Source organism: Halichoerus grypus, chromosome 2 (genome assembly GCF_964656455.1).
Source record: "Halichoerus grypus chromosome 2, mHalGry1.hap1.1, whole genome shotgun sequence".
In the NCBI taxonomy this organism is placed as follows: domain Eukaryota; kingdom Metazoa; phylum Chordata; class Mammalia; order Carnivora; family Phocidae; genus Halichoerus; species Halichoerus grypus.
The window spans coordinates 195,395,529-195,419,843 of NC_135713.1; the positions used below are offsets into that span (position 1 = coordinate 195,395,529).

At 36.4% G+C, this 24,315-nt stretch overlaps 1 protein-coding gene across 3 annotated transcripts in view; it reads right to left on the reverse strand.

Annotated features, from left to right (window-relative positions):
* The window catches only part of SMURF2 (SMAD specific E3 ubiquitin protein ligase 2), a 123,910-nt gene that overhangs the window by 21,554 nt on the left and 78,041 nt on the right, over window positions 1–24,315 (reverse strand). For all 3 annotated transcript variants that reach the window (XM_078065934.1, XM_036116268.2, XM_036116266.2), the window contains exons 7-15: window positions 21,770–21,853; window positions 19,557–19,759; window positions 16,979–17,063; window positions 12,418–12,576; window positions 7,739–7,934; window positions 6,223–6,326; window positions 3,683–3,797; window positions 1,566–1,744; window positions 687–824 (exon numbers count right to left, since the gene is read on the reverse strand). In XM_078065934.1, coding sequence (XP_077922060.1) covers window positions 687–824; window positions 1,566–1,744; window positions 3,683–3,797; window positions 6,223–6,326; window positions 7,739–7,934; window positions 12,418–12,576; window positions 16,979–17,063; window positions 19,557–19,759; window positions 21,770–21,853 — 1,263 coding nt within the window. The remainder of the gene's footprint in view (window positions 1–686; window positions 825–1,565; window positions 1,745–3,682; window positions 3,798–6,222; window positions 6,327–7,738; window positions 7,935–12,417; window positions 12,577–16,978; window positions 17,064–19,556; window positions 19,760–21,769; window positions 21,854–24,315) is intronic.

A 24,315-nucleotide genomic window follows, 5' to 3' on the forward strand; every position in this document is an offset into this window, starting at 1 on the left:
GAGGGTGCTGGTCACACAGCACGGCAGCGTCCCGTATGGCTAGCTGCAGCAGCTACGCTATGACCAGCCCCACGCACCGTCTCCTGGTGTCCGTGTCTTTGTGCAGCCCCTCGTCCACACTGAGCCTGGGCTGGCTTGTGACTTGCTTTAACAGAAAGAACACTGCAGGGGTGATCTGGCCGGTCCCAGGCTTAGGCCTTAAAAAGGTCTGACAACTCCTGCTTGTGTGCTCTGGGAAACCAGCTGCCCCACAGGAAGTCCAGCTGTCTTGCTGGGAAGAGAGAGGCCATGGGGAGAATTCCGAGAGGGCTCAGATACCACATGGGGATAACCAGGGAGCCCAACCAACAATGAGAACTGGACCCCAGATGGTGACCCAGGGGCCATTCCAGCCAGCCCCCCACCATTTGAGCCATCCCAGCTGAGTGAGATGCCATCCTGGTGTCTGTCCCAGCTGACACCACATGGAGGAGCGGTATGCTCTCCCTACTATTCTCTATCCAAATTACTGACCCACAGAATTGTGAGAAAAAAATAAAATGGTGGTGGTTTTTAAAGCCACTAAATTCTACAGAAGCCTATTTTGTAGCAGTAAATAACACGACTTAAATACTTCAATGTTTTTCAGTACTGCCATTCTAGAGCATCAAAACAATTCTCAGGCTTGTGAACATAAAAGTATTTACCTGACATATTCTTTTTTATTTTCTTCAGTAACAGGGATACTCTTGCCATTTGGTTTAAGTTCATGCTGAATAATTTCACCATATGCATTATGTTCGACACAGAAAGTATGGTCCAAAACACCTGTAATATCATTCTCACTAGAAAGGAAAAAAGAGAAAGATATTTAACTGGAAAATCTAAAATACGGATCCTATAGATGTCTTAACTGGTAAGACAGATAAAACTAAGCTAGTTTTATGACATGACAAATACAAGATCAGATTCCTTTTGCTAGTCCTTGTGCTACCATACCTCAAGAAACATTTCACTTCCTGAGTAATGACAAAGCCCCCTGGCCAAAGCTGGGCTTTACACAGGGAAAACTTCAATTACGTTTGGCTTTTAAGTAAGAAGCTCTGTTTGAATCTGGGTACCCCCATGCAACCAAACGCCTGAGTGTCCCGTGAGAAAGCCACTTTTGTAAGTATGGCCAATGTATATTCATAAACAAATGACCTCTGACAAAACAGAACTGAATCTTACAGATACCCTTTCCAAAGTATGGTTTCTACAATCACTACTTCAACAGGAATTCGCTATTCTCACACATGCAGGATTGGAACAGCACTTGTATCATGCTGAGGAAATCATTGCATGTGCTACTTTTTAAAACAGAATATACTAGTTTTTTTCCTTTTTAAAGTAGTAGCACTAACTTTTAGGAATCTGAAATACACAGGAAAGCAGCAGAAAGAGTGAAGTCCTAACACTCAAATAATCTCTTTCAATATTCTCTGTGCATCATTTTTTTTAAAAAAGTACATCCATTTTGAAACATGTATATTTTTTTAAGGCTCAGATTCTAACTATAATGAGCAGATACAAGACTCCATACATACAGTATCCACACCAAACTGTTATGAAGATCTGGATCAACTAACTCCATGTCATCCAAAGTAATTGACTTCCCAAGCAACTGTTTATAAAAAGGCAATGTGAAACCACCATCAATATAATGTCCATGAAACACAGCCATTCCCATTATTCGTCCAACAAAGTGGAAATATGATAAATGTTCCTGAAATCAAGAAAAGTTTATATAAATACTCAAGTTAGACACATGCAGGGAATTTTTAATAAAAATTAAGCAGCATTCATCTTTTTTATAAGTATCAATTTATACTCTACAATTTATTTAAGTGGAAAAGGCTGTCATATCAAAGGTCAATTATCAATAGGGAGAGTTTCTATAGGGCATGTTCAAAATTCTCTCCATTGCTAAAATATTACACCAGGGACAAGCTTCCCCCAGAGAGTATAGTCACTTTGTAAAAATTATCTTTAGAAATTAAGTCCAAATTACATTCCCCACTGTAGCTTCATGAAACCACTCAGATTACTCTTCCTCTCCTTTTGTTACCTGCTGAGCCCTTTACAATCCTGACGCTGTTGTGGAAAAAAAGCGTTCAATATTAAACCTCCCTATTTCCTTGACCTAACCAGAATCTGAACTTCAGAACACCATAGATTTATGAGCACAGATTTCATGTCTAACTTGGACCAGAGCCCTAATTCTGCCAGTTACTAGCCATGCATATTTGGGTAAATTACTTCACTCCTATAGGACTCATTTTCCACATCTGGAAAAATGAGGGTAATAACAGTATCTCAAATAGGTCTGCAAGGAGTAAAATGAGATGATGATGCTCATGGCACTGGATGGGCATATGGTAAACATTCAACAAACACAAGCTATTATTAATACAGTGACAGTAATGGGCTCCCCAAGCAGAGCCTTCACCTAAAAATCTTCCCTTTATAAAATTTCTCTGCAATGAACCTAACATTTCTACCATGTTTGGATATATCTGGTCTTTCATGATAAACCGTTAGTTATTGGCATTTTAAATTTTTTTTTACTTCTCTAGTTAATAAGTAATCTTTAAGTTCATCTTTAACCCTCCCTTTTATTGTGAAAATAGGTGTTTGTTGTTTTTTCTTTTTTTAAGAAAATATTTAGAAAATAGACAAGCAAAAATAAAAAATCACCCTTAATCTAATACCTGGAGATAACCCCCGTCAGTATTATACTGATTTACACATATATGTATTTACCAAAATTGTATCATCTTATTTTGTAACTTTCTTTTCACTTAATATATCATGAACACTTTGTCATTAACTACTGTCCCACAGTGTCATTTTCGTGGCTATACAGTATGCCCTTGTATGGAAAGCTAATAGACATAACATAAAAACAACAGATTAATTAACAGCTACTAACTTCTGTTGAGTGCTTAAATAATAATAATAGGGTTAACAATGTACATCACTATGCTGAATACCTACTGTGCAGGGTCCCACTTAATTGTCACAACCCTTCTGAGGTTCAAACTATGTTTATTATTATTAACAATGATAAAATTGAGGCTTGTCATAAAGCTAGTAAGTAACAGGACCAGGATATATGATCTCATGTTTTTCTAATTCCAGAACCTATGCTCTTAACCGTTAATGTAATTTTGCTTCATATAATTTATTCAATCCCTCTCCTATGGACAATGATGTTGTTTCCAATTAGGGCTACTTTAAATGATGCAGTGCACATCCCTGTGCACAAATTACTGCATATATCCATAATCATTTACTTGAGAAAATTTTCTAAAAGAGGACTTGCGGGCACCTGGGTGGCTCAGTTGGTTAAGCGACTGCCTTCGGCTCAGGTCATGATCCTGGAGTCCCGGGATCGAGTCCCACATCGGGCTCCCCGCTCAGCGGGGGGGTCTGCTTCTCCCTCTGACCCTCTTCCCTCTCTTGCTATCTGTCTCTCATTCTCTCTCTCTCAAATAAATAAATAAAATCTTAAAAAAACAAAAAAAAAACAAAAGAGGACTTGCTAGGTAGGTTGTGACTAGGACAAGGACAGTAATCCTATATCATAAACTACACTGACATTTCAAATGAAAAGCATTATAGGTCACAAGTTAATTCACATCATCATAACCACCAATCTTACCGGATTAACCGCAGAATCAGGATTGATCTGCAAGGTATAGATATCATCTCTTGAATACTGGAAGAGGCCATAATAAGGATTCAACATTTCATGTGACAACAGATATAACCACTCCCTAGAAAGCCAGATAGGACACAGGAATTTTTTTGTTAATGAATATTTTCATTAAGATATGCTATTATTTTAGCAAGGAATTTTTTAAATAAAAGAAAATAAAGCAGCACTAACTAGTTCTATAAAATGACATTGGAAAAATCTACCATGCCCAAAAAAGCAAATGAACTCTTGTTTTGTTATACTGAAGTTACTTCTCACTCTATTTAGGGCAATTTTATGACATTTCAGTATCAGAGAGTATAAAGGTATTATCCAGAAGTGCCAACTACTCATTAGATGCTGCATCCTAGTGGTCTGTTACCTACTTAATTACTAAATAAATTTCTAATCCAGGATAAATATAAAATGAAGGGAAGAATATGGCTTTGTTTCAAAACATCCATGTGGACTATACTATTCTGGTCCATTCCCACCATGGCCCATTTATACTGGTTTATACTGATAAACAATATAGCATTGATTTACTCTCACTTTTGGACAGGCTCTATTTTGTTGTTGATTTTGTTTAGTGAGGAAATTATCCCATTTCATCATCTTTTTTTGTGTATACCTTAAAATATACCATAAGAAAAGTATGAAGTGATCAGACACTGCAAGGCATTTGGTATAGGTAGGAACACAAGAGCAAGCCTGCATTTGGGGGGTAGGTTCCATAGTAATTGGTTTCAAGTGTACATCAGTGTTTTAAAAACCACATAATAAATAGGACTATCACCTGAAACTTATTAAATCCTTCATGTTTCTCAAAGTATGAAAGGTTAACTTGTTATTCATCTTGGTAAAACAAAATCACTAGTCTAGGACTTAAAGAGATGTACTTCTAGTCTCAATTCTTGTCATTCTTCCACTAGGAAAGGTATTTAAATATGTTCTGGTATTATGGATTAAACAGACTGAGGAGCGCCTGGGTGGCTCAGTCGGTTAAGCGTCTGCCTTTGGCTCAAATCATGATCCCAGGGTCCTGGGATTGGTCCCTGGAATCGCATTGGGCTCTCTGCTCTGCGGGGAGTCTGCTTCTCCCTCTGCCCCTCCCCCTGCTCATGTCTGCGCTCTCTCTCTCTCTCAAATAAATAAAACCTAAAACAAACAAACAGATTGAATAATGTTTTTAGGAAACGCAGTGAAACACTATTGACAAGTAGTTAAAGAAAAATGTTTCAAAGTTCTGTAAGTGATAGAGTCTAAATCAAATCACTACCATTTATGTAATACTGGAAAAACTCTAGAGATTAAAAAAGGAAGTGAGGGAGGTCTCCATATAAGCAAGCTAGTCAACACACTTAACAAGCTCACCTGACATGTCTTCCATGCTTTTTCATGCATTATTTTAAAGAAAACCCAAATATTTGTTTTGTTTTACCAAGTATTTAGAACACACATGGTAAGCAGATCCCAGCTACTCTGGGGTTCTACTATGCAATAAAGAGCAGAAAAAGCATTTCACTGCCACATCGCACTTAGTTTGCCCAAACCCTGACAATAGTGAGGTTAACAAATAAACAACAAAAAACTGACTACTTACTTGACTATACATATAGTTACAGCATTTAGATTCCATCAGCAGATAATTAACAAGTTTTCCCAAGAAGCATTCAAATCTAGTTATGAGCAAATTGTAAGAATTCCACAGAAACTATCAAGCCCTAAGTATGATGTACACGTGATCAATTCTAAAATTCCAAACTAAAGAAACTATCCTTTTATCGGTAAAAAGGCCACAGAACAAAAATAAGCCTACAGGTGAAAACCAGAAATGGGACTTGGTGGAAACACAAATTTAATTTAGGCTAGATTTAGATTCGGGATAGCAGAATTATCATGATGGTCCTTAGGACGTTTCAGTACAGAAGCTATAATGTTTCTGCTACATCTACATAAAGTAAATTTTCACACCTGTAAAAAAAAAATGTATGTTTGAATGTAGCATAAAAACATTACAGCTTCTGTACTGAAATATTTTAAAGACCACTTATATACATATGTACACACCTGCTTCCATACTTACACGCACACACAGACGTCACTTTAACAAGGTTAAAAAGCATGGCAATGGGAGCAAAGGAAAACGTCATTAAAATCTCCAGACAGTTCCTAACAATGTAAAGCAGAGGGAATAACACATAATGAAGGAGAGAGATGGCAAGCATGCAGGGCCCGTGTGGCCCACCACTGCCCATGCAGGGTTGCAGCTACTTTTAGAGGAAGTCTCGCCGGGCTGGATAATCCAGTAGGGAGTTCTCAATTACTCTGTGGCAGTACTGCTCCAACCTCATCACGAACATATCTATTAAGATATCCTCTGTATTGCAAAAATTAGGGAACGTTACACTAGAAAATAAGTATCAGTGAGAAAGTTCACCACGGGAAGTATCTTAAACCTGTAAATATAACCACATGTCATTTACTCATGAGCAAGTCTTTACCTGGCAACCCCTCCATAGTCAAGGCCTTCTTCTCCACGAAATTTTATCATTAATCGCTTCCACAGATCTTTTGGTCTCATTTTCATGACCTGCCGATATGATTCCTGAAAAAAATATTACATACTATTGTTACTAGGTGCTTTAAACTTGTTATTTAAACTCTCCCTTGCATTCTACCTATAAAACATACATTTATTGAAATAAGATGAAATTTGTTCAACAATCAAATCAATGGATAAACTCCAAGTGTTTGAAACTTCATGGAACTTATAAAAACAAGATGGCTATAGCTTAATACTACTGAAATTAATTCACTTGATAAATATTATATTAACAACCTAAGTACAAAACTCCATATTTAAGTTCTATGAACCACAGCAATGACTACACACTCACATTACAGAATTTGATAAAAGTACCAAATTTTTAAAAGTTGGCTGACCTAATTCTAGGTCACAGGCACCAAAAGAAAGTAAAGATGAGAAAAAGAAAGTTCAAAAGAACATAAGTAATCATTTATGTGATCTTCATTAAACCGCCATCTTCATATTATTTTAAAATACAAACGACTGACTTACAAACAAGGTCGGAATTGTCCCGAGAGAAAAATGTTCATCCTTTAGGAAGAAGGTTATCAAATCCCCAAACATCTTTTACCCATGAATCCTCTAATGAGTGGGAAACCCCTGCTTTGGACCTCTGCCACTTACTATGGAAGAACTTTGAAGGTGATAGTAGGGCTATAAAGACCAAAGATAAAAGAATATACGAGAAAGGAAGATTTTCAATAAATTAAGGAAGTAGTCCAAAAAGAATTAAACAAAATGGGGCGCCTGGGTGGCTCAGTCGTTAAGCATCTGCCTTCAGCTCAGGTCATGATCCCAGGGTCCTGGGATCGAACCCTCCATCGGGCTCCCTGCTCGGTGGGAAGCCTGCTTCTCCCTCTCCCACTCCCCCTGCTTGTGCTCCCTCTCACTGTATCTCTCTCTGTCAAATAACATCTTAAAAAAATAATAAATAAAAATAAAAAGAATTAAACAAAATGATTTTTTGACTTAAAAGTCACTCATCTTTTGAAGAATTAGAAAGTAAAGGATGGATAATATTTGTGGTCTTTTAAAACTCATTAACAGGGCAGGGGCACCTGGCTGGTGATGGAGCATGCGACTCTTGATCTCAGGGTTTTGAGGTCAAGCCCCACTGTGGGTGTAAAGTTTACTTTAAAAATATATATATATTAAAATTCATTAACAAACAAGTATTTGCAATGCAGAGAACCAAGCTGAACCAACTGGAATATTTCACACTCTTCCTTCACTCTTTTCACACTCATCCCATTTAAATGTTTACCTTCTAGATTAAATCTCTGCTATTACTGCCTTTATTCCCCACAATTAAAAAAGAACTTAATGAAAACTCTCCCACTCTAGAGAGAGAGGAATTCCAGAAAGTATTTTTAGAAAACAGTGAAACACTGAAATTTAATTTTTCTCTATTTTAAGACTTGTAAATTTACCTCAAAAATCTCTTCCCTGGAAACTTCAATGCGGCAATGACCAGCTTGAGGCTGTTGTTGGGAAAGTTCCTGCCGCAAAATTTTTAGTTTCTGAACCAGGTCTCGCTTGTACCGTGGGACTGTCAGACACTCTGCGTCCTCGGGGCATAACGATACCACTTGCTGTTGCTGTTGGTCTTTCAACTGGTTCTGCCGACTAAAAGTAAACAGAAATGCTATTATTTTAAATCAAAGAGACTGCAATTATACATTTAAAAAAGCATCATACTAGAAAGCAAATCTACCTGTATAACTTTCAGGCCTTGTGATATTCTTGGCTTGACATTTTTGATGATGATAAACTACCTCCAAAGTTTATTTCTCAGAACCCATACAAATTTATAGAATCAAACAACAGAGTTGTATCCATTCAGCTTTATACAGCTGCTGAGAATAAATTTCTCAAATACCGTTCTCCATTTTTTTCTGCATAGTTGACCACCACCCATTTTAAAATTCAGGCACATGTCCAACCCTGTGCCCGTTATCTAGAGTCTGTCTCTCTGGAAGAGACAGTTCGAGCCAGTAGTTTGGCAGGAGCCCCTTTTCCTATATGTGCTAAGTCTAGACCACAAGAATGTGGAAGGTCACATGCAAGTTACTGGCACAGAGAAATGAACACATTACAAACATGTCTAAATGCCTTATAAAATGACTACTTTTCTTTTTATTGTGGTAAAATATACAACACATAAAATTTACCATTTTAACCTTATTCTAATATATAGTCAGTGGCATTAAGCACATACACATTGTTGTGCTAAAGTGATTTCCAAATGTGCACATATATGGTTTACCACAAATACACGAAAATAATCTCCCAAGGACAGCAGAAATAGAATACTTTTAAAAGGGCACATTGCCTACAGATATTTTTATTCTCCCGGCAAAAATATTGTAAGTTACACCTAAGAATTTTTTTTAAAGAACCTGATGTTATAATGAACTACTTAATTCCAATAAACCATCAGGAAATAAAAAATTCAATAATTCACTATTGATGCCCATGCAGACACCCAATCATTTTGGAGTTTACTTTTACACACAACAGACAGGAGCACAATTTCCTAACCTAAAGGCAAAGGGCAGTGGTAGCTATGATAAAATAAACAAAAGTAACCTTAAGGTCTCTAACAAATCGCCCCAAACTTATTTTACATACAGTGATTCTTATGTACCAGGCCAAATTTTATTCCTGAAACATGTAACTTCCCAGAGAAAATACAGCTTTGATGAAAATCATAAATCACTATTTACTATTCTCATAAACATTAAAGGTGTTTTTTATACACACAAACAAAATCGAAACAGAATATATATTAAAGATACTCCCTAAACAGCTAAATTAATCCTATGCAAAAAAAAAAAAAAAAAAACGAACTTGGGTATACCTCATACCACACACAAAAATTTAATTCAAAATCGATCAGAGACCTCAATGTAAAACTGAAAGCCATAAAACTTCTGAAACACAGAAGAAAATTTTCACAACCTGTGTTAGGCTAAGATTTCTTAGAGGTGACACCAAAAGCACAATCCACAAAAGAACAAATGGAAAAATTGAACTTCATCAAAATTTCAAAAGATACTGTTAAGAAAATGAAAAGACAAGTCATGGATTAGGAGAAAATCTTTCCCAAAGCGTATGTCTGATATTTTAGGACTCTAAAATATCTAAAGAATGCTAAAAACTCAAAAATTAAATAAATGAACAACTCAATTTTTTTAAAAAGGAGGCAAAATATTTCACCAAATAAGATACACAGATGGTAAATAAGCACATGAAAAGATGCACGTCATTAGTCAGAAGAGAAATGCAACTTAAAACTACAATGCGATACCACTACACACCTACTGGAGGGTCTAAATTTAGTAAGATTAACCACACCCAATGTTAGCAAGGGTGTGGAGCGACTACAACCCTCACACTCTGCTACGGGGAATGTCAAATGATAAAATCACTTTGAAAAACAACCTGCCAGTTTTTTTTAAAGTTAAACATAAATCTATCATATGATGTAGCCATTCTACTCCTAGACGCTCATTTATCTAAGAGGAGTGAGAGCATATGTCCATTTAAAAGCTTATACATAAACATCCATAATAGTTTTATCTGTCATGACCAAAAACTGGGAATAATCCAAATGTCCATCAACAGGTAAACGGATAAATAAATTGTAGTATATCCATATAATGGAATACCAACAGCAAAGAAAATAAATAAACTATACACACAAGAGAGATGAATCTCAAATAATTACACTGGGTAAAAGAAAAAAGACCACATACTGCAGGAATGCATTTAATATACTCTAGAAAATGCCAACTAATATATAGTGACAGAAAGCAGATCCGTGGTTAGCTGAAGATGGAGTGTGTTTTGGACTGAATTGTGTCCAAAAAGATGTGTTGAAGTCCTAACCCTTGGTACCTGCGAATGTGACCTTATTTAGAAATAGAGTCTTTGCAGATGTACTAAGAGGAGGTCATACTGCATTAGGGTGGCCCTAAATGCAATAAACTGGTATCCTTATAAAAAGAGGGAAATTCGGATCCAGACATACAAAAAGGTGTAGAATAAGAAATAAACCTTGGCATTTGTCCCAGTTCCTGACACAGAATTCCTAAAATCCTTGCAGTTTCTGGAGTGACAGATATGATAGGAGTGTCCTTTGTTCTAATATTTGGTCTTTGCCTCCGGTTTGACAGGAGCTCCTAAATCCCTTAGAATTTCCTGGGTATAGGAGCATTTTTTAGTTTTAATGAGGTGACTATTGGTGGGGCCCTAGATATCTTCAGGATGGGACCTGGTTGCTAGAAAAACCAAAGCCTGATTAGAAGCCTGGAACTTCCAGCCCCATCCTCCCAACCTCTAAGGAGGGGAGAGAATTGGAGTTTGAGTTAATAATTGATCATGCCTATGTATGACATCTCCATAAAAACCTCCAAATGACGGTGTGCAGAGAGCTTCCAGGCTGGAGAATACACTGAGGCATTGGGAGGGTGAAGCACCTGGAGAGGGCCTGGGAGCTCTAAGTTCCCCCATCCCCACACCTTGCCCTGTGCACCTCTTCCATTTGGCTGTTCCTGAGTGGTATCCTTTATAATAAATGTAATGGCAAATAAAGTATTTCCTTGAGTTCTGTGAACCATTCTAGCAAACTACTGAACCCAAAGAGGGAGTCATGGGAACTCCCCAATTTACAGCCAGTCAATAAGAAGTACAGATGACTTGGGGCGCCTGGGTGGCTCAGTCGTTAAGCGTCTGCCTTCGGCTCAGGTCATGATTCCAGGGTCCTGGGATCGAGCCCCGCATCGGGCTCCCTGCTCCGCGGGAAGCCTGCTTCTCCCTCTCCCACTCCCCGCTTGTGTCTCTCTCTGTCAAATAAATAAATAAAATCTTTAAAAAAAAAAAAGTAGTACAGATCACTTGGTACTTGGGATTGGCTTCTGAAGTGGTGATGCTCTTGTGAGACTGAGCCCTTAACCTGTGGGATCTGATGCTGACTGCAGGTAGCGTCAGACCTGAATTCAATTGTTGCACACTCAGTTGGTATCCCGAGATCTGGAGAACTGGAAGGTTTGAGGGAAAAACCCACACATTTGGGGTAAGAAGATTTGTGTGTAGAAACAGATCACAGAAGGCCATGTGAAAATGAAGACCAAGACACAGATGATGTGTCTATAAGCCAAGAAAGAGCCAGTTTTGCCGGCCACCATCAGAAGCTAGGAGAGAGGCAGGGAACATTCTCCATCAGAGCCTCCTGAGGGAACCAACTCTGCTGACAACTTGATTCTAAACGTCTAGCCTCCAGAACTGTGCAAGAACGAATTCCTGCTGTTTTACACCACCTGTGTGTGATACTTTATTATGGCAGCCCTAGGAAACGAATACAGGGGGTAGCCCTCCAGGAGGATGACTTAACAAAGAAGCACAAGGCAATTTGGGGGGATGATGGATATGTTCACTATTTACATTGTGGTGATGGTTTCATAGATGCATAATATGTCAAAACTTAAATTGTACACTTTAAATATGCAGTTTATTGTATGTCATGTACACTTCAATAAAGATGATTTTAAAAAAAAAATCCTCTGGGATGGGTTCAGCTATCCTGAAGCTATTTCTGATGCACTCACGGAAAAAATAAAAAATATCTACCCTGTAAAGCATCTTGTCTCTTCAAGTGTGCTATGATGCACCTTTGGTACATACCCTTTCCTTAACACTCCAGGATAGGTTCCTAATTAAGCACAGGGGTTTAAAATACTCATGTATGAGAATAAAACAGGTCATATTCTTTTTTTTTTCAAAGATTTTTTTTTTTATGTATTTGAGAGAATGAGATAGAGCATGAGAGGGGGGAGGGTCAGAGGGAGAAGCAGACTCCCCGCTGAGCAGGTAGCCCAATGCGGCACTCGATCCCGGGACTCCAGGACCAAGACCTGAGCCGAAGGCAGTCGCTCAACCAACTGAGCCACCTAGGCGCCCAAAACATGTCATATTCTTACATAAAATTTCATCCAACAAAAGTAATTTATAATTGAAGAGAGCAGACATTCTATTATATTACAAAAAGCATCTTTAGGCTTTTCTTGTTCTGGCTTGCACTTTAACATGTATTGTTTCAAAAACTTACTTTAGAACTAAATGCAAGTTAGCAGAGAGCCGAGGATCTGTAAACTGTGTTGTTCTGTTGTTATGGTCAACGAAATAAACTCTGCCTGTTGCAGTGTTACGGATCTCCCATCCAGGAGGCAGCGGACCAAGCTCTTCACAATTGATGTTGCTAAGATCCCTGCAAAAACAAATATAAAATAAAAAAATACCTCATTGCTGGGCCTGCTGGGCCAGGCAAGTGTAAATGACACAGAACAATTCCATGAAGTCTGAGAAAATGTATTGTTTCAGAAACCTGAGATGTTCAGCTAGAATATTTAATTCCCAATGGCTTAACAAACTTGCATATTCAAAACCCAATTCATAAATGGCTCAGGAACTTATCACATAACCTACATTTTTAGTAAGTTCATTCCTGGGCTTTAATGTAATACAGATTTTAAATTAATATAAAAGCAATCACAACATTTGCCAACATAAACTGTGCTTCAATACTTGTCTGACAAAAGTTTTACAAATGTCAGTGACATAAGGAATGAAATGTTTTCTAAAATTTCCCTTCAATTATTACTTTCATTACACATAAAATTTGTGTAACTAAATGTTTGCTCCATATTAATCTTAAACTCTCCAACAAAGCAACACTGGAAAGGTTATTGATTTAGAGACCCTGAAAATAATCACAGTATATATATTAAAGGAAAAATGTTCCACTTTGAATTTTGAAAGCTATAAAGCTAGTGAATGAAGAACCTTTTTAAGACACCTAAGGAAAAATGCTCTAAAGCTTACTGCTACAGTAAAAAAAAAAAAAAAAAAAAAGGCAAAAAGACTTTTAATGGATCAAAGACCACTGTTACTGTATTACACATTCTTAAAATACTATTATATATAGACAAAGATTTACAGAACCTTAAAGAATAAAATAAAAACATGTCTAATGTAAACTTAAACTATAACAGATAATTGTAATGATTAATCTCATGTTTTAAAAGTTAAACTAGAAATCTTGTTTTAAAAGTTAAACTAGAAAAAGATTCTCCTGAAATAACCTCTTCTTGGTCATGGTGAAGCATAATGATGGACACATCTAAGCACCCACAGATTTGTTGAAACAATGATCTGACTTCTGCTTATAGGTCCAAGAGACTCTGCTACAGAACAACTAAAGCTTAGAAAATACACTGCTAGTCTCAAAAGAGGAGAGAGAAAAAGTTCCAAGAATCCTCCTCAAATTAAAAAAAAAACAACAACAACAAAAAACAAAACAAGAACAACCCCCCCTTCCCCCCACCGGGTGGCTGGAGCTGGAGCTGATGGCATCAGGCAGGTGGGCGGGCAGAGAGGTAGGGCTGCCAGAGAGTAGTTGTTAACTGGGAAACTCAGCCCCAGGCCAGCAGGAAGTTTGGGAAAGGAAATCTGGAACTTCCCCACTCAGCCAAGAACTCAAAGGGAAGATGAAATGATTCAGGAAAACTTCCTAAATTCCCATTTTAGGTCCACAGAACTCCAACCAATTAAAGATCAAACTCCCAAAGATCACCACACACTCCAGAAAGAAAAGTCATGATGACTGAGAGTGAGTGGAAACAATAAACCACAGAATTAGATCCCTAAATACTGTCAGAGATCAAACAGAACGGCTATGATATGCAAGTGAAAAAAAGGGGGGAGGGGAATAATTACAAAGACAAACTATCAATGAGAGATTATTAAGAATGAACAGATGGAGAGGCTCAGTCGTTGAGCATCTGCCTTCGGCTCAGGTCATGATCCCAGGGTCCTGGGATTGAGCCCCGCATCAGGCTCCCTGCTTGGCGGGAAGCCTGCTTCTCCCTCTCCCACTCCCCCTGCTTGTGTTCCCTCTCTCGCTGTGTCTGGCTGTCGAATAAATAAAATCTTTAAAGAAAAAAAAAAAAGAATGAACAGATGGATTTTTTAAATGTAACTTTTAGAATTGAAAAGCGATTACTGAAATCCAAGAATGAGTAATTCTTTTGATATAATGCAAAATTTAGTTTTATATCATTTTATTTAGAATTTTATAAATCTATAGTCATATGTGGGAGAGTTCTAAAGAATGGGTTAAAAGAGCAAAAAACTGGAAGCAATCTTTATGCCCAATTAGGAAAAGATTAAAGAAAAATGGAATGTTATACAGCCATAAAGATACAGATCTGTACCACAAGACTACATAGTCAGGGTGAAATGTAATGAATAACAAGGCATTAATCACGGTTTTAAAGAGAAATGCAAAAGATGGCAAAAATGGGACTTCTCAGATAAATCTAAGTTTACTGGATGTCTTATAAAATTAAAGTGTCTGAGCTACACTATTTTATAAATGTCTTTGAACAGTGATGATATTTTAATATAATCTAAGTATTCATGGTCTGCTTTGACAAAAGGTCCTCCATACAAAAAGGCATCTTTACTTACAGGATCCTCCAAAACAAAAGATATGATACACATTTTTACATTAACAATTTGGAACATAGAGACTAAGGAAAAATAATCCAGAGCACTATTTTAAAGTCATTATTCAATACTCAACATAAAATATTCTTAAACCTGTATAGAAACCCTTTACTCATAAATGAAAAACTGACATGTTTCCTTAGGAATAAGAAACATTATCAAAGGTGGTCCCAAAATCTCTCTCAATTTCAACTTCTGGTGCCAGTTTACATACTATTCTTTCAACGGATAACTCAAGATCAACTTTCTCACTATTGTAAATCATTTAGTTTAAAAAAAATCATTTCTGTTTTATATAAATTTTAAATTATTTTAAATTATTTTATAGAAAAGCTCATTATTGACCTACAATTTGATAAACAGAATCCAAAACACTTCTTTTCCTAATTTATATTAACAAAACTCATGTTTCTAAAAGTTAGGCCCTTAGCTTTTTTCAGTGAGCTTATTAATAAAACAAAATTTCTTCCCCACTACTTTTTAAACAGTTTGTATTATCAAGAAACAAGAAATGGCAACCTTGATACAATAATGAAAATGATAGCACATTCCTTGCTTGCCACCCTCAAAAGATTCTAATTAAGCTGTATCACAAAGTAAAACATTTACATTATAATAGCTTCATTTATAAATATCAGTTGGCCCTTGAATAATACAAGTTTAAAGTGTGTGGGTCCACTTACATACAGATTTTTTACAGAACAGTACTTAACTATAAATGTGTTTTCCTTTCCTTAGGATTTCCTTAATGTTTTTTCTGTAGCTTACTTTTTTGTAAGAATACATATGTAATACATATAACATACAAAATATGTGTTAATCAACCGTTTATGTTATCGGTAAGGCTTACGGTCAACAGGGGGCTATTAGCAAAGTTCTGGGGGAGTCAAAAGTTACACAGATTTTCGACTGTGCGGGTGGTCGGTGCCCCTAACCCTGCATTGTTCAAGGGTCCACTGTAAATACAGAGTATCAAAGCAATCCAAGATCAGCTAGTCACATCTGTTTTTGATTCAAATGCAAGACTCTTGACAAGTAGAGCTGTGAGTATAAGCTTAGGGCAGAAAATGATCTCTTCATGCTCCATGGTCTTTTTTTTTTTTTTTGGAGGAAAAGAATGGTACACTTAGAATATAAAATATCTTCATCTCATAAAGGTATATATGCAGCGTACCAAGTTGATTTAGAATTTAGAACTCAACCTTTTTTGTAGCTTCAACTGAACTACTTGACACTTTGCATCTGTTCAGTAACTCAAAAGAGCTAAACAGTGTTTGAAAAACTTATTACTTGATATTAAAATGTATCAAAAATTATGTTAAATTACTAAATTGATTTGTATGTCATTCCATCTTCTTCAAGTTAAAAGAGAGCGACATTTGGGTTAGTAAATGCATTCAACAAGGCCTACAGTTTAAATGTACAAGTTCTGGTACTTAAAAGAAATTTAATTCATGAGACACCACGACGAAGTGAGGTTTATTCCAAGGGTGCAAGACTGGTTCAGTATTTGAAAATTGATCAATGTAATGTCATATTAATGGAATAAAAGAGAAAAATCACATGATAGTGATAGCTGAAGCCAAAAAAAAGTGACAAACGTCCTAAATAAATAAGATTTAATTAGGTTATTTCTTTTTTATATTAAAATGAAACTTTATTAAGGAATACATAAAAGAACATTGAATACTCTCACATTAAGTTAAAATAAATAAACCTCTTTTTTAAAAGGCCTAACTAAAAATTAAAATATTAATTTATTACCCTTAAAAAAAGGGGGGGGGAGGGGATGTATGTTTTGTAAGGTTTTTATGTTCTTCTCCGGGTTAATTTTCAAATTCCTAAAAGACCCACGTTTTCACCCTGATTTTTTTTTTTCTTAAGGGTGAGAGGGTAGAAGGACTGGGGGCTGGCTGGGGGCAGGGCACTGGGGTGAGACTGCAGAGAAACAGGAAAGTCTTTCTACTAAATGTCAACTGAAATGACTGTCACAAAGAGCCTAACTTTTACATAAACCATTGTAAGTTGAAGATTAAATAATCAAAGAAATCCTAGGTAAAAAGGTATCCATCAGTGTGAAAAGTATTTGGATATGTTCTTACCTAGGCACTCTTGGATCATGCCATGTGCTCACACCAGTCTGAGTATGTAAGAAATACACCTGACCTTGCTGTGTTGTCCTCTGTTCTGTAAAATTAAGAAACACTAATAAAAACATATTCAGAATGTCCGAATCAAAGACAGCTATAGACACTAGGATGATAATTATATCAATAGTTAAATGCTCCAAATTACCAATCTATTGCATTACCAAAAAATGCTTTATAAATCATTCTTTTTCAACTCAATACATTTTCTCCTGGAAACAATCTTATAAATGGTGATGAGGGTTAGAGAGGCCAGCTATCTGAAAGCCAACTACATTTATAATGTGGCTCAAATACTAAACATGTTGCTATGGAAAACAGAAAACAAGATTGTCACAGCACCAATATTTCAACAAAACACACATGAAGAAATGATCTTCTATTTGTCTTAAAGTGGAGCCTGAGGGGAAACAAAAGAAAGCTCAGAGGAAGAGGCTAACCAACTGTGGGGAGATTCTGCAAAGACTTGTAAAAACTTTTAAAGGGTTTGCAGGCTGGTAATGCTTGTTTATTATGCCTAATTTTATATCAAAACTTAAGTTTTTTTCTTGAGAGAGGTGTTTTCTCAAGACTACCATTTAAACTCAAAAAAGGCAAAAAAGATGGAATTTTTTTGCCATTTTAAAAGGGGAGACACTCTATAGCCAAAAATAGACAAAATGCAAAAATAAAAAGTTAGAAAGAGGAGGACCAAAGAACAAGCATGCATTCTGGAGAAAAAGGTCAAAGGCAGAATTAACTCTCAGCCCTTGGGAAGAGAATAAGGAAGCTGGGGCAAAAGGGAAGGAATCTATGGAAAAGTTTCTTCAATGGTGGTTTTTAGTCTTAACTGTGTTTTTAAGCAACAGAACCACTTGTCCTTAAACAAAATCTAATGAAAAATTCCAACATATAAAACAATACAACTATTGCTAATATTTATTAGTATAAATTTGCTTATAAGCCTATAATAAAGTCAATTTAAACTTTAAGCTTCTTAAAATTATAAACATAAAAATGTTTAAAATTGGTGACAGATGACAGCTGAAATAATTCCAGCCTTGGTACCCACTTTACTCCCAGGTTTTGATTGTACAAAATTTGTTTTTAATCCAAATCACACAAATATTGTAAAAATATAACCACCCCCACCTCCAAACAGCTTGCCTTATAATCTCAATTAAAGAGTAATGACAGAAAATACTTTATTCTAAGGTCTGAACGTTAATAATAACAGGCAAAGTTTACTAAGTGCTTTCTATGCTAGAAACTGTGTCAGACACTTCACATGAAACCAACACCTGAAATCATCATCAATTTCCCCATTTTATGGAAGATAAAATTGAGGCTCAGAGAAATTAAATAATGAGCCAGGATATACGCCCAGGTCTGTCTGTCTCCCAAGGCCATGCTCTCACCACTGTGCTACTTAGGTTAACCTGTGCAGCACAGCAGAGTTAACAGACAAATTTTTAATTAAAGAGTTAAAAATAGGGTGCCTGGGTGGCTCAGTTGGTTAAGCGACTGCCTTCGGCTCAGGTCATGATCCTGGAGTCCCAGGATCGAGTCCCGCATCAGGCTCCCTGCTCATTAGGGAGTCTGCTTCTCCCTCTGACCCTCCCCCCTCTCATGTGCTCTCTCTCTCTCTCATTCTTTCAAATAAATAAATAAAATCTTTTAAAAAAAAGTTAAAATATATTTAAAAAATAAAGCTAGAATCATGCATTTGCAGAACAGTTTAAAACACATTGTAGAGGAAAAATAAAACTCAAGTTAGATCAGGCGATTCCCAATGTTGGTCATTAGGTGTCACCATCAGCCCAGATATGGTTTATCTACAGGCTGTTTTGAGGGCAAGGATATAATTACTTTGGTTAACTTTTGGCAAGAAAGGAGAAGACAGCTGAGTTCCCAGTATCTACGAGAGTATTCACAGGTTGTGATTAATTTAGAAAGTTCTGTATCCAACAGAAGATTCAAGTCTCTTCCACATGAAATTCTACAATTTAGGAAATTATATAAGATTATAATAATTTTATACAAACATAGAAGTGACTAAATCATTTACAACAATAACCCAAATCGTGCAGATAATCCAAAATTATAGATAATACAAAGATATAAATAACTTCAAAAGCATATTTCTGATGGCATTTCTAAATATGTAGGTCTGGAAAATACATCGCAGGTCTGACTTCAGATTACTATTATCACTAACAATACCATCTTACCTTTATAGAGTGCCTATTTGCAAGTCCCCTCGCATTGTTACATATGCTCTTCATGGTACCTCTGAGACAAGGAGAGGCATCATTCATCTCATTTCATTATAAAAAAGCAAAAGGGCTGAGGTTAAATGACTAGCCCAAGTCAAACCGCTGGTTAGGTAGTCCTCTACCACTTCAAAGACACTTCAGATTGGGAGGTTTTACACATTTATTTTCATGTAGAATCCCTAAACCCAGATTAATAACTTCTTTAAAGCTGATTTTCTGGCTTTCTTAGCAAGCTGAAATGAGTAAGCCACACGTTATTTTTCCTCTGCTAGTCATACCATAGCCTTCCGGTAGGTCTGGAGGAGTATGTAAATGTGTCCTGCTCATGTAATTTCTATGTCGCTGTGACCTGACTCTCCTCTCGGCCAGCCTGGGATCTGAAGACTGTCCACATGTTGCACCATTTGTTCCACTAATTGGAGTGTTCTCATCAACAAAGCAGCTAAGAGGTCTGCCGGGACTTGAATATTCAGATGCTGGTCTATTGAAAAGTAAGGGGGAAGAAAAGTTACTCAACTCAGATATCAAAGGTAGAGTTCTCTAGACAATGTATGTACTGCAGGAACAATCACAAGAAAACGGAATGATCAATACAAATATAATGATTTCAAAAACTCTGAATAAAAGCAAGCTTGACACCTCTAAACACCAAAAAAACTCCTGTTACAGGCAGATTGTCAATTATGTATTTAAATCATTTTATACTGATTTGAATTACATTTTATATGAAATCCACATATATTTGTAGATGTGAGCACTAGTTAACAAAGCAAGACTTGACTTAGCCTCAGCCTACCTCTTGGACCCGACTTCCCACCTTTCTCCCACTCCACTTCTGCCACACTGACATTCCTCCTGCTCCTTGAACTTGCCAACACTATTTTACCTTTAGGGCTGGAAAGGAGTTCTTCCTCCCACCCAGAATGCTTTTTTTTCCTACTCTCCCTAGGCCGGGCTCCTTTTTGTCATTCAAATCATAGTTTAAGCTTAAATGTCTGAGAGGTCCTTCCAGACCTTCAATTCGAAGGTAATCACCCAGGCATTTGGTAAGTACATCACCTTACTTTCTCAGCATAGCAATTTTTATCTGCATCCTTGTTTGTTTTCCCTTACTAGAATATTTACTGAGAGTAGAAAGTCCACCTAGTTTGTTTCCCTATATCCCCTGCACCTAGAATGGTGCTTGGCATATATATATATATATAAGGGTAGCTCATAAATATTTATTGAATGAATAAAGAAGATGGTGTGACTCTTCAAAGAACTCCCAGTATACTGACAGGTCATCCAAAATATAAGAGGATAATCAAGAGTTAATTTTTAAACTAACATTTACAACCACAATCAACTTTATACATGTGGAAATTAAAGTCAGTTTCATCAGTTAAATGAGTTAGAACGAAATGGGACTTCACTAAAGCACTGACACAAGTACACATTCATTTATGCTCAGATAAAATAAAAATGTCTCTCCCTCTGCCCCTCCAGCCCCATCCCTGGCACGTGCACGCTCTCATATAAATAAATAAAATCTTTTTTCTTAAGATTTATTTATTTGACAGAGAGAGAGAGACTGAAAGAGAGAAAGCATAAGCAGGGAGGCTGCAGAGAGAGAGGGAGAAGCTCCCCACCGAGCAGGGAGCCGGACCTGGTGCTAGACCTGAGCTGAAGGCAGACGCTTAATTGACTTAGCCACCCAGGTGCCCCAAATAAATAAAATACTTAAAAAATAAAAATAAAAAGTACTTCCTTGGAGTTTCTGAAAATTATCTTGCATCCCCATATCTTTATACATTAAGCTCCATGAAGGCCCTTCTGCCTTGTTCACTGTTACAGTGTAAATGCTGACCATAGTAATTGGCATATAACCATCTGGTGAACTGAATGATAGCTGTTACCACTACTCAATACTTTTCATCACCTTCCCCTTACCTGGTTAAATTCTAACATTCTTCAAGATTTAGTTCAGAAATTCTCCTCCTTCAGGGTTTTCCTTTGCAGATTCTAACATCCCCTTACCTGCCACTCTAAGTTAGGTGTCCTCCATATGGTCTCAGAGCATCTGGTTCTTATCTTGATCACAGACCTTACTGGATGCAATATAATAATATAATCATACCCCGACATGACTGAACAAATAAAGATCCAGTATATATATTTTGTTACAGCCATTCAATAACAGACTCAAAAAAAAATTTTTTTAAGAGTCCCAGAAATAAGATGACTTCTCAATTTATTCAGTTAACTCATTTAATAAATATTTATTAAGTACCATCACAGGCCCTAGAGCTACAATAACAGGATGACCTGCTAAACAATCTTTTTTGAAAATTACTTTTGGAAATAATATTGGCACTTGCTGTAAGATCTACTGATCTTGAGCAGTATAAACCAAGAAAGGAAATCTGGTAAAGCTGACAGATAAACAGAAAGTAACGAATTCAAGAAGGCAAAAAGCACAGACCACGGGAAGACATTTATGTGTTCTTACCGTGTTGGGCGTTCCCATTGCGTAGTTCTTGTTATATGGTTTAGATACTGAATTCTTCCAGAGGCAGTTCGCCTTTCTTCCCAGCTTAAATAAAAATTAAGAGATAAGGCATCAATAGGAAGGTGGATACAGAATGTTTTTAGTACAATAAATGAGCCAGGAAGACATCTGCTATTATAAATCAGGAATGACAACTGAAAAATCAATAGAATACCGGAATTTTTGTCAGCTTATTTTAAAACTGTACAATGTATCTTCTGGAATTTTGAACCTTCTAAGATATTTACACTGAGGTGTGACTAATATTTTCCATCAGCCAAACTCTGAATTCTTGAATAACATCAACACTCAATTAGATCATACTAATTTCTCCAGAATTTAGTAGGGAAAAAAAGCCATACTAAAAATAAAAATCACACCTAATTTTTAAAATTAACACAAAAGTATATAAAAGAATTTTTAAAGCATTTAGCCTACCCAAATTATTTTTTTTAAAAGAATGGTACTTCCTCCTCAGTAACTTTTTAATGCATGTAATAACAACAAAAAAATATAGGTAAATGACCACAGAAATGTAGTAATGTTAATATTTCCACCAAAACCCTGGCAGAGATTTAGAAACCATAAAAAATAGGAAATAAAGAGATGCTTAAGAGGTCTTTTGCCCTGTGATAACAATTAAAGCACAAAATGTAGTGTTTATCAATTAATTTATAAATTATATGCATGTACAACTGTATTATAAAATGTAGACCAAATTGGAATTTTTATTTATTTTTTAAAAGATTTTATTTATTTGAGAGAGAGAGAGAATGAGAGAAAGAAAGACAGAGAGAGAGAGCACATGAGAGGGGGGAGGGTCACAGAGAGAAGCAGACTCCCTGCTGAGCAGGGAGCCCGATGATGCGGGATTGATGCGGGACCCAATCCCGGGACTCCAAGGACCATGACCTGAGCCGAAGGCAGTTGCCTAACCAACCGGGCCACCCAGGCACCCCCCAAACTGGAATTTTTTAAATGATGTGATATAAAAACAAATGGGGAAGAAAAAGTACTATAAAGTAGAGCAAGCTTAGAATAAGCCTCACACTGTTGTAATCTCTTAATACTGATTAGTTATTTCAAATGTCCCATTCAAAATTACCGTAATCTACCTCACATCCACAAAAGTTAACATATATATCAAGGAGCTAAAGTGAAGACTTAAATTATGGCAATTTTTAAGACTTTAAACAAAATGAGCAAATACCCTGGCTTGGATGTAAAATTTCGTATCAAAAATAATTTAAGTCAAAACTCAACCAATTATATACTTTAAATAACTTACTGTATATAAACTATACCTCACTGGTGTTAATTAAACATATTTTGAAAGTTAAAAATAAAGTCAGAAAAGTGTCAGCGCTAGTATCCAACAAAGACAGAGAGCAGCGATCAAAAGTATGAGCTTGGAATCCAGGCTTAAGTCTACGTTCCAGCTCTACCATTCACGATGCGGCCTTCAAGGCAAGTTTACTTAACTCCTCCGAGTCCCACTGTTTTTAATCTATGAAATGAATGAGGGTGACAACAGTAGCAGCAGGAGTAATAATAGTAGCTAATTATTTATTAAGCACTTCGTATGTGCAAAACATTGTGCTAAGTGCTTTACATGAATGATTTCATTTAATTCTCACAATTTATGGCATATATACTATTATCACAATCCTCTTCTGTAAGTAAATTAAACCAATGCTTACAGAAGTTAAACTAATTCATAAAGCTTATAAAGAGTAAGGATTAGAACCCAGACGGTGTAATTCCAGAATCACACACATGTGAATTAAATGATTTAATGTATCACAAAAAGTGCTTATAACAGTACCTGACACACACATGCTCAATAAATGTTTCTATGTTGTTAAAATTTTTACTCCACAAATCTCTATCCCATCCCTCTAAATGGAGTAATGTCTCAGATTCAGCACTTATATGCCTGGTTTTGAATAACTTAATCAAACAAAAGAGTTGTTGGGTTTTTTTTGGAGATCAACTATTTTTATTTATTTTCTTTTTTTTATTATTATGTTATGTTAATCACCATACATTACATCATTAGTTTTTGATGTAGTGTTCCATGATTCATTGTTTGCGCATAACACCCAGTGCTCCATGCAGAACGTGCCCTCCTTAATACCCACCACCAGGCCAACCCATCCCCCCATCCCCCTCCCCTCTAGAACCCTCAGTTTGTTTTTCAGAGTCCATAGTCTCTCATGGTTCTTCTCTCCCTCCAATTCCCCCCTTCATTCTTCCCCTCCTGCTATCTTCTTCTTCTTTTTTTTTAACATATAATGTATTATTTGTTTCAGAGATACAGGTCTGTGATTCATCAGTCTTACACAATTCACAGCGCTCACCATAGCACATACCCTCTCCAATGTCTATCACCCAGAAAAGTTGTTCTTTTAAATACATAATATTTATAGGAAAGTTATATTTGTCAAGCAATTTGTCTCCTAGTCAAAACTCTTAAAAACCAAATTTAACATATCTAATTCATGGTT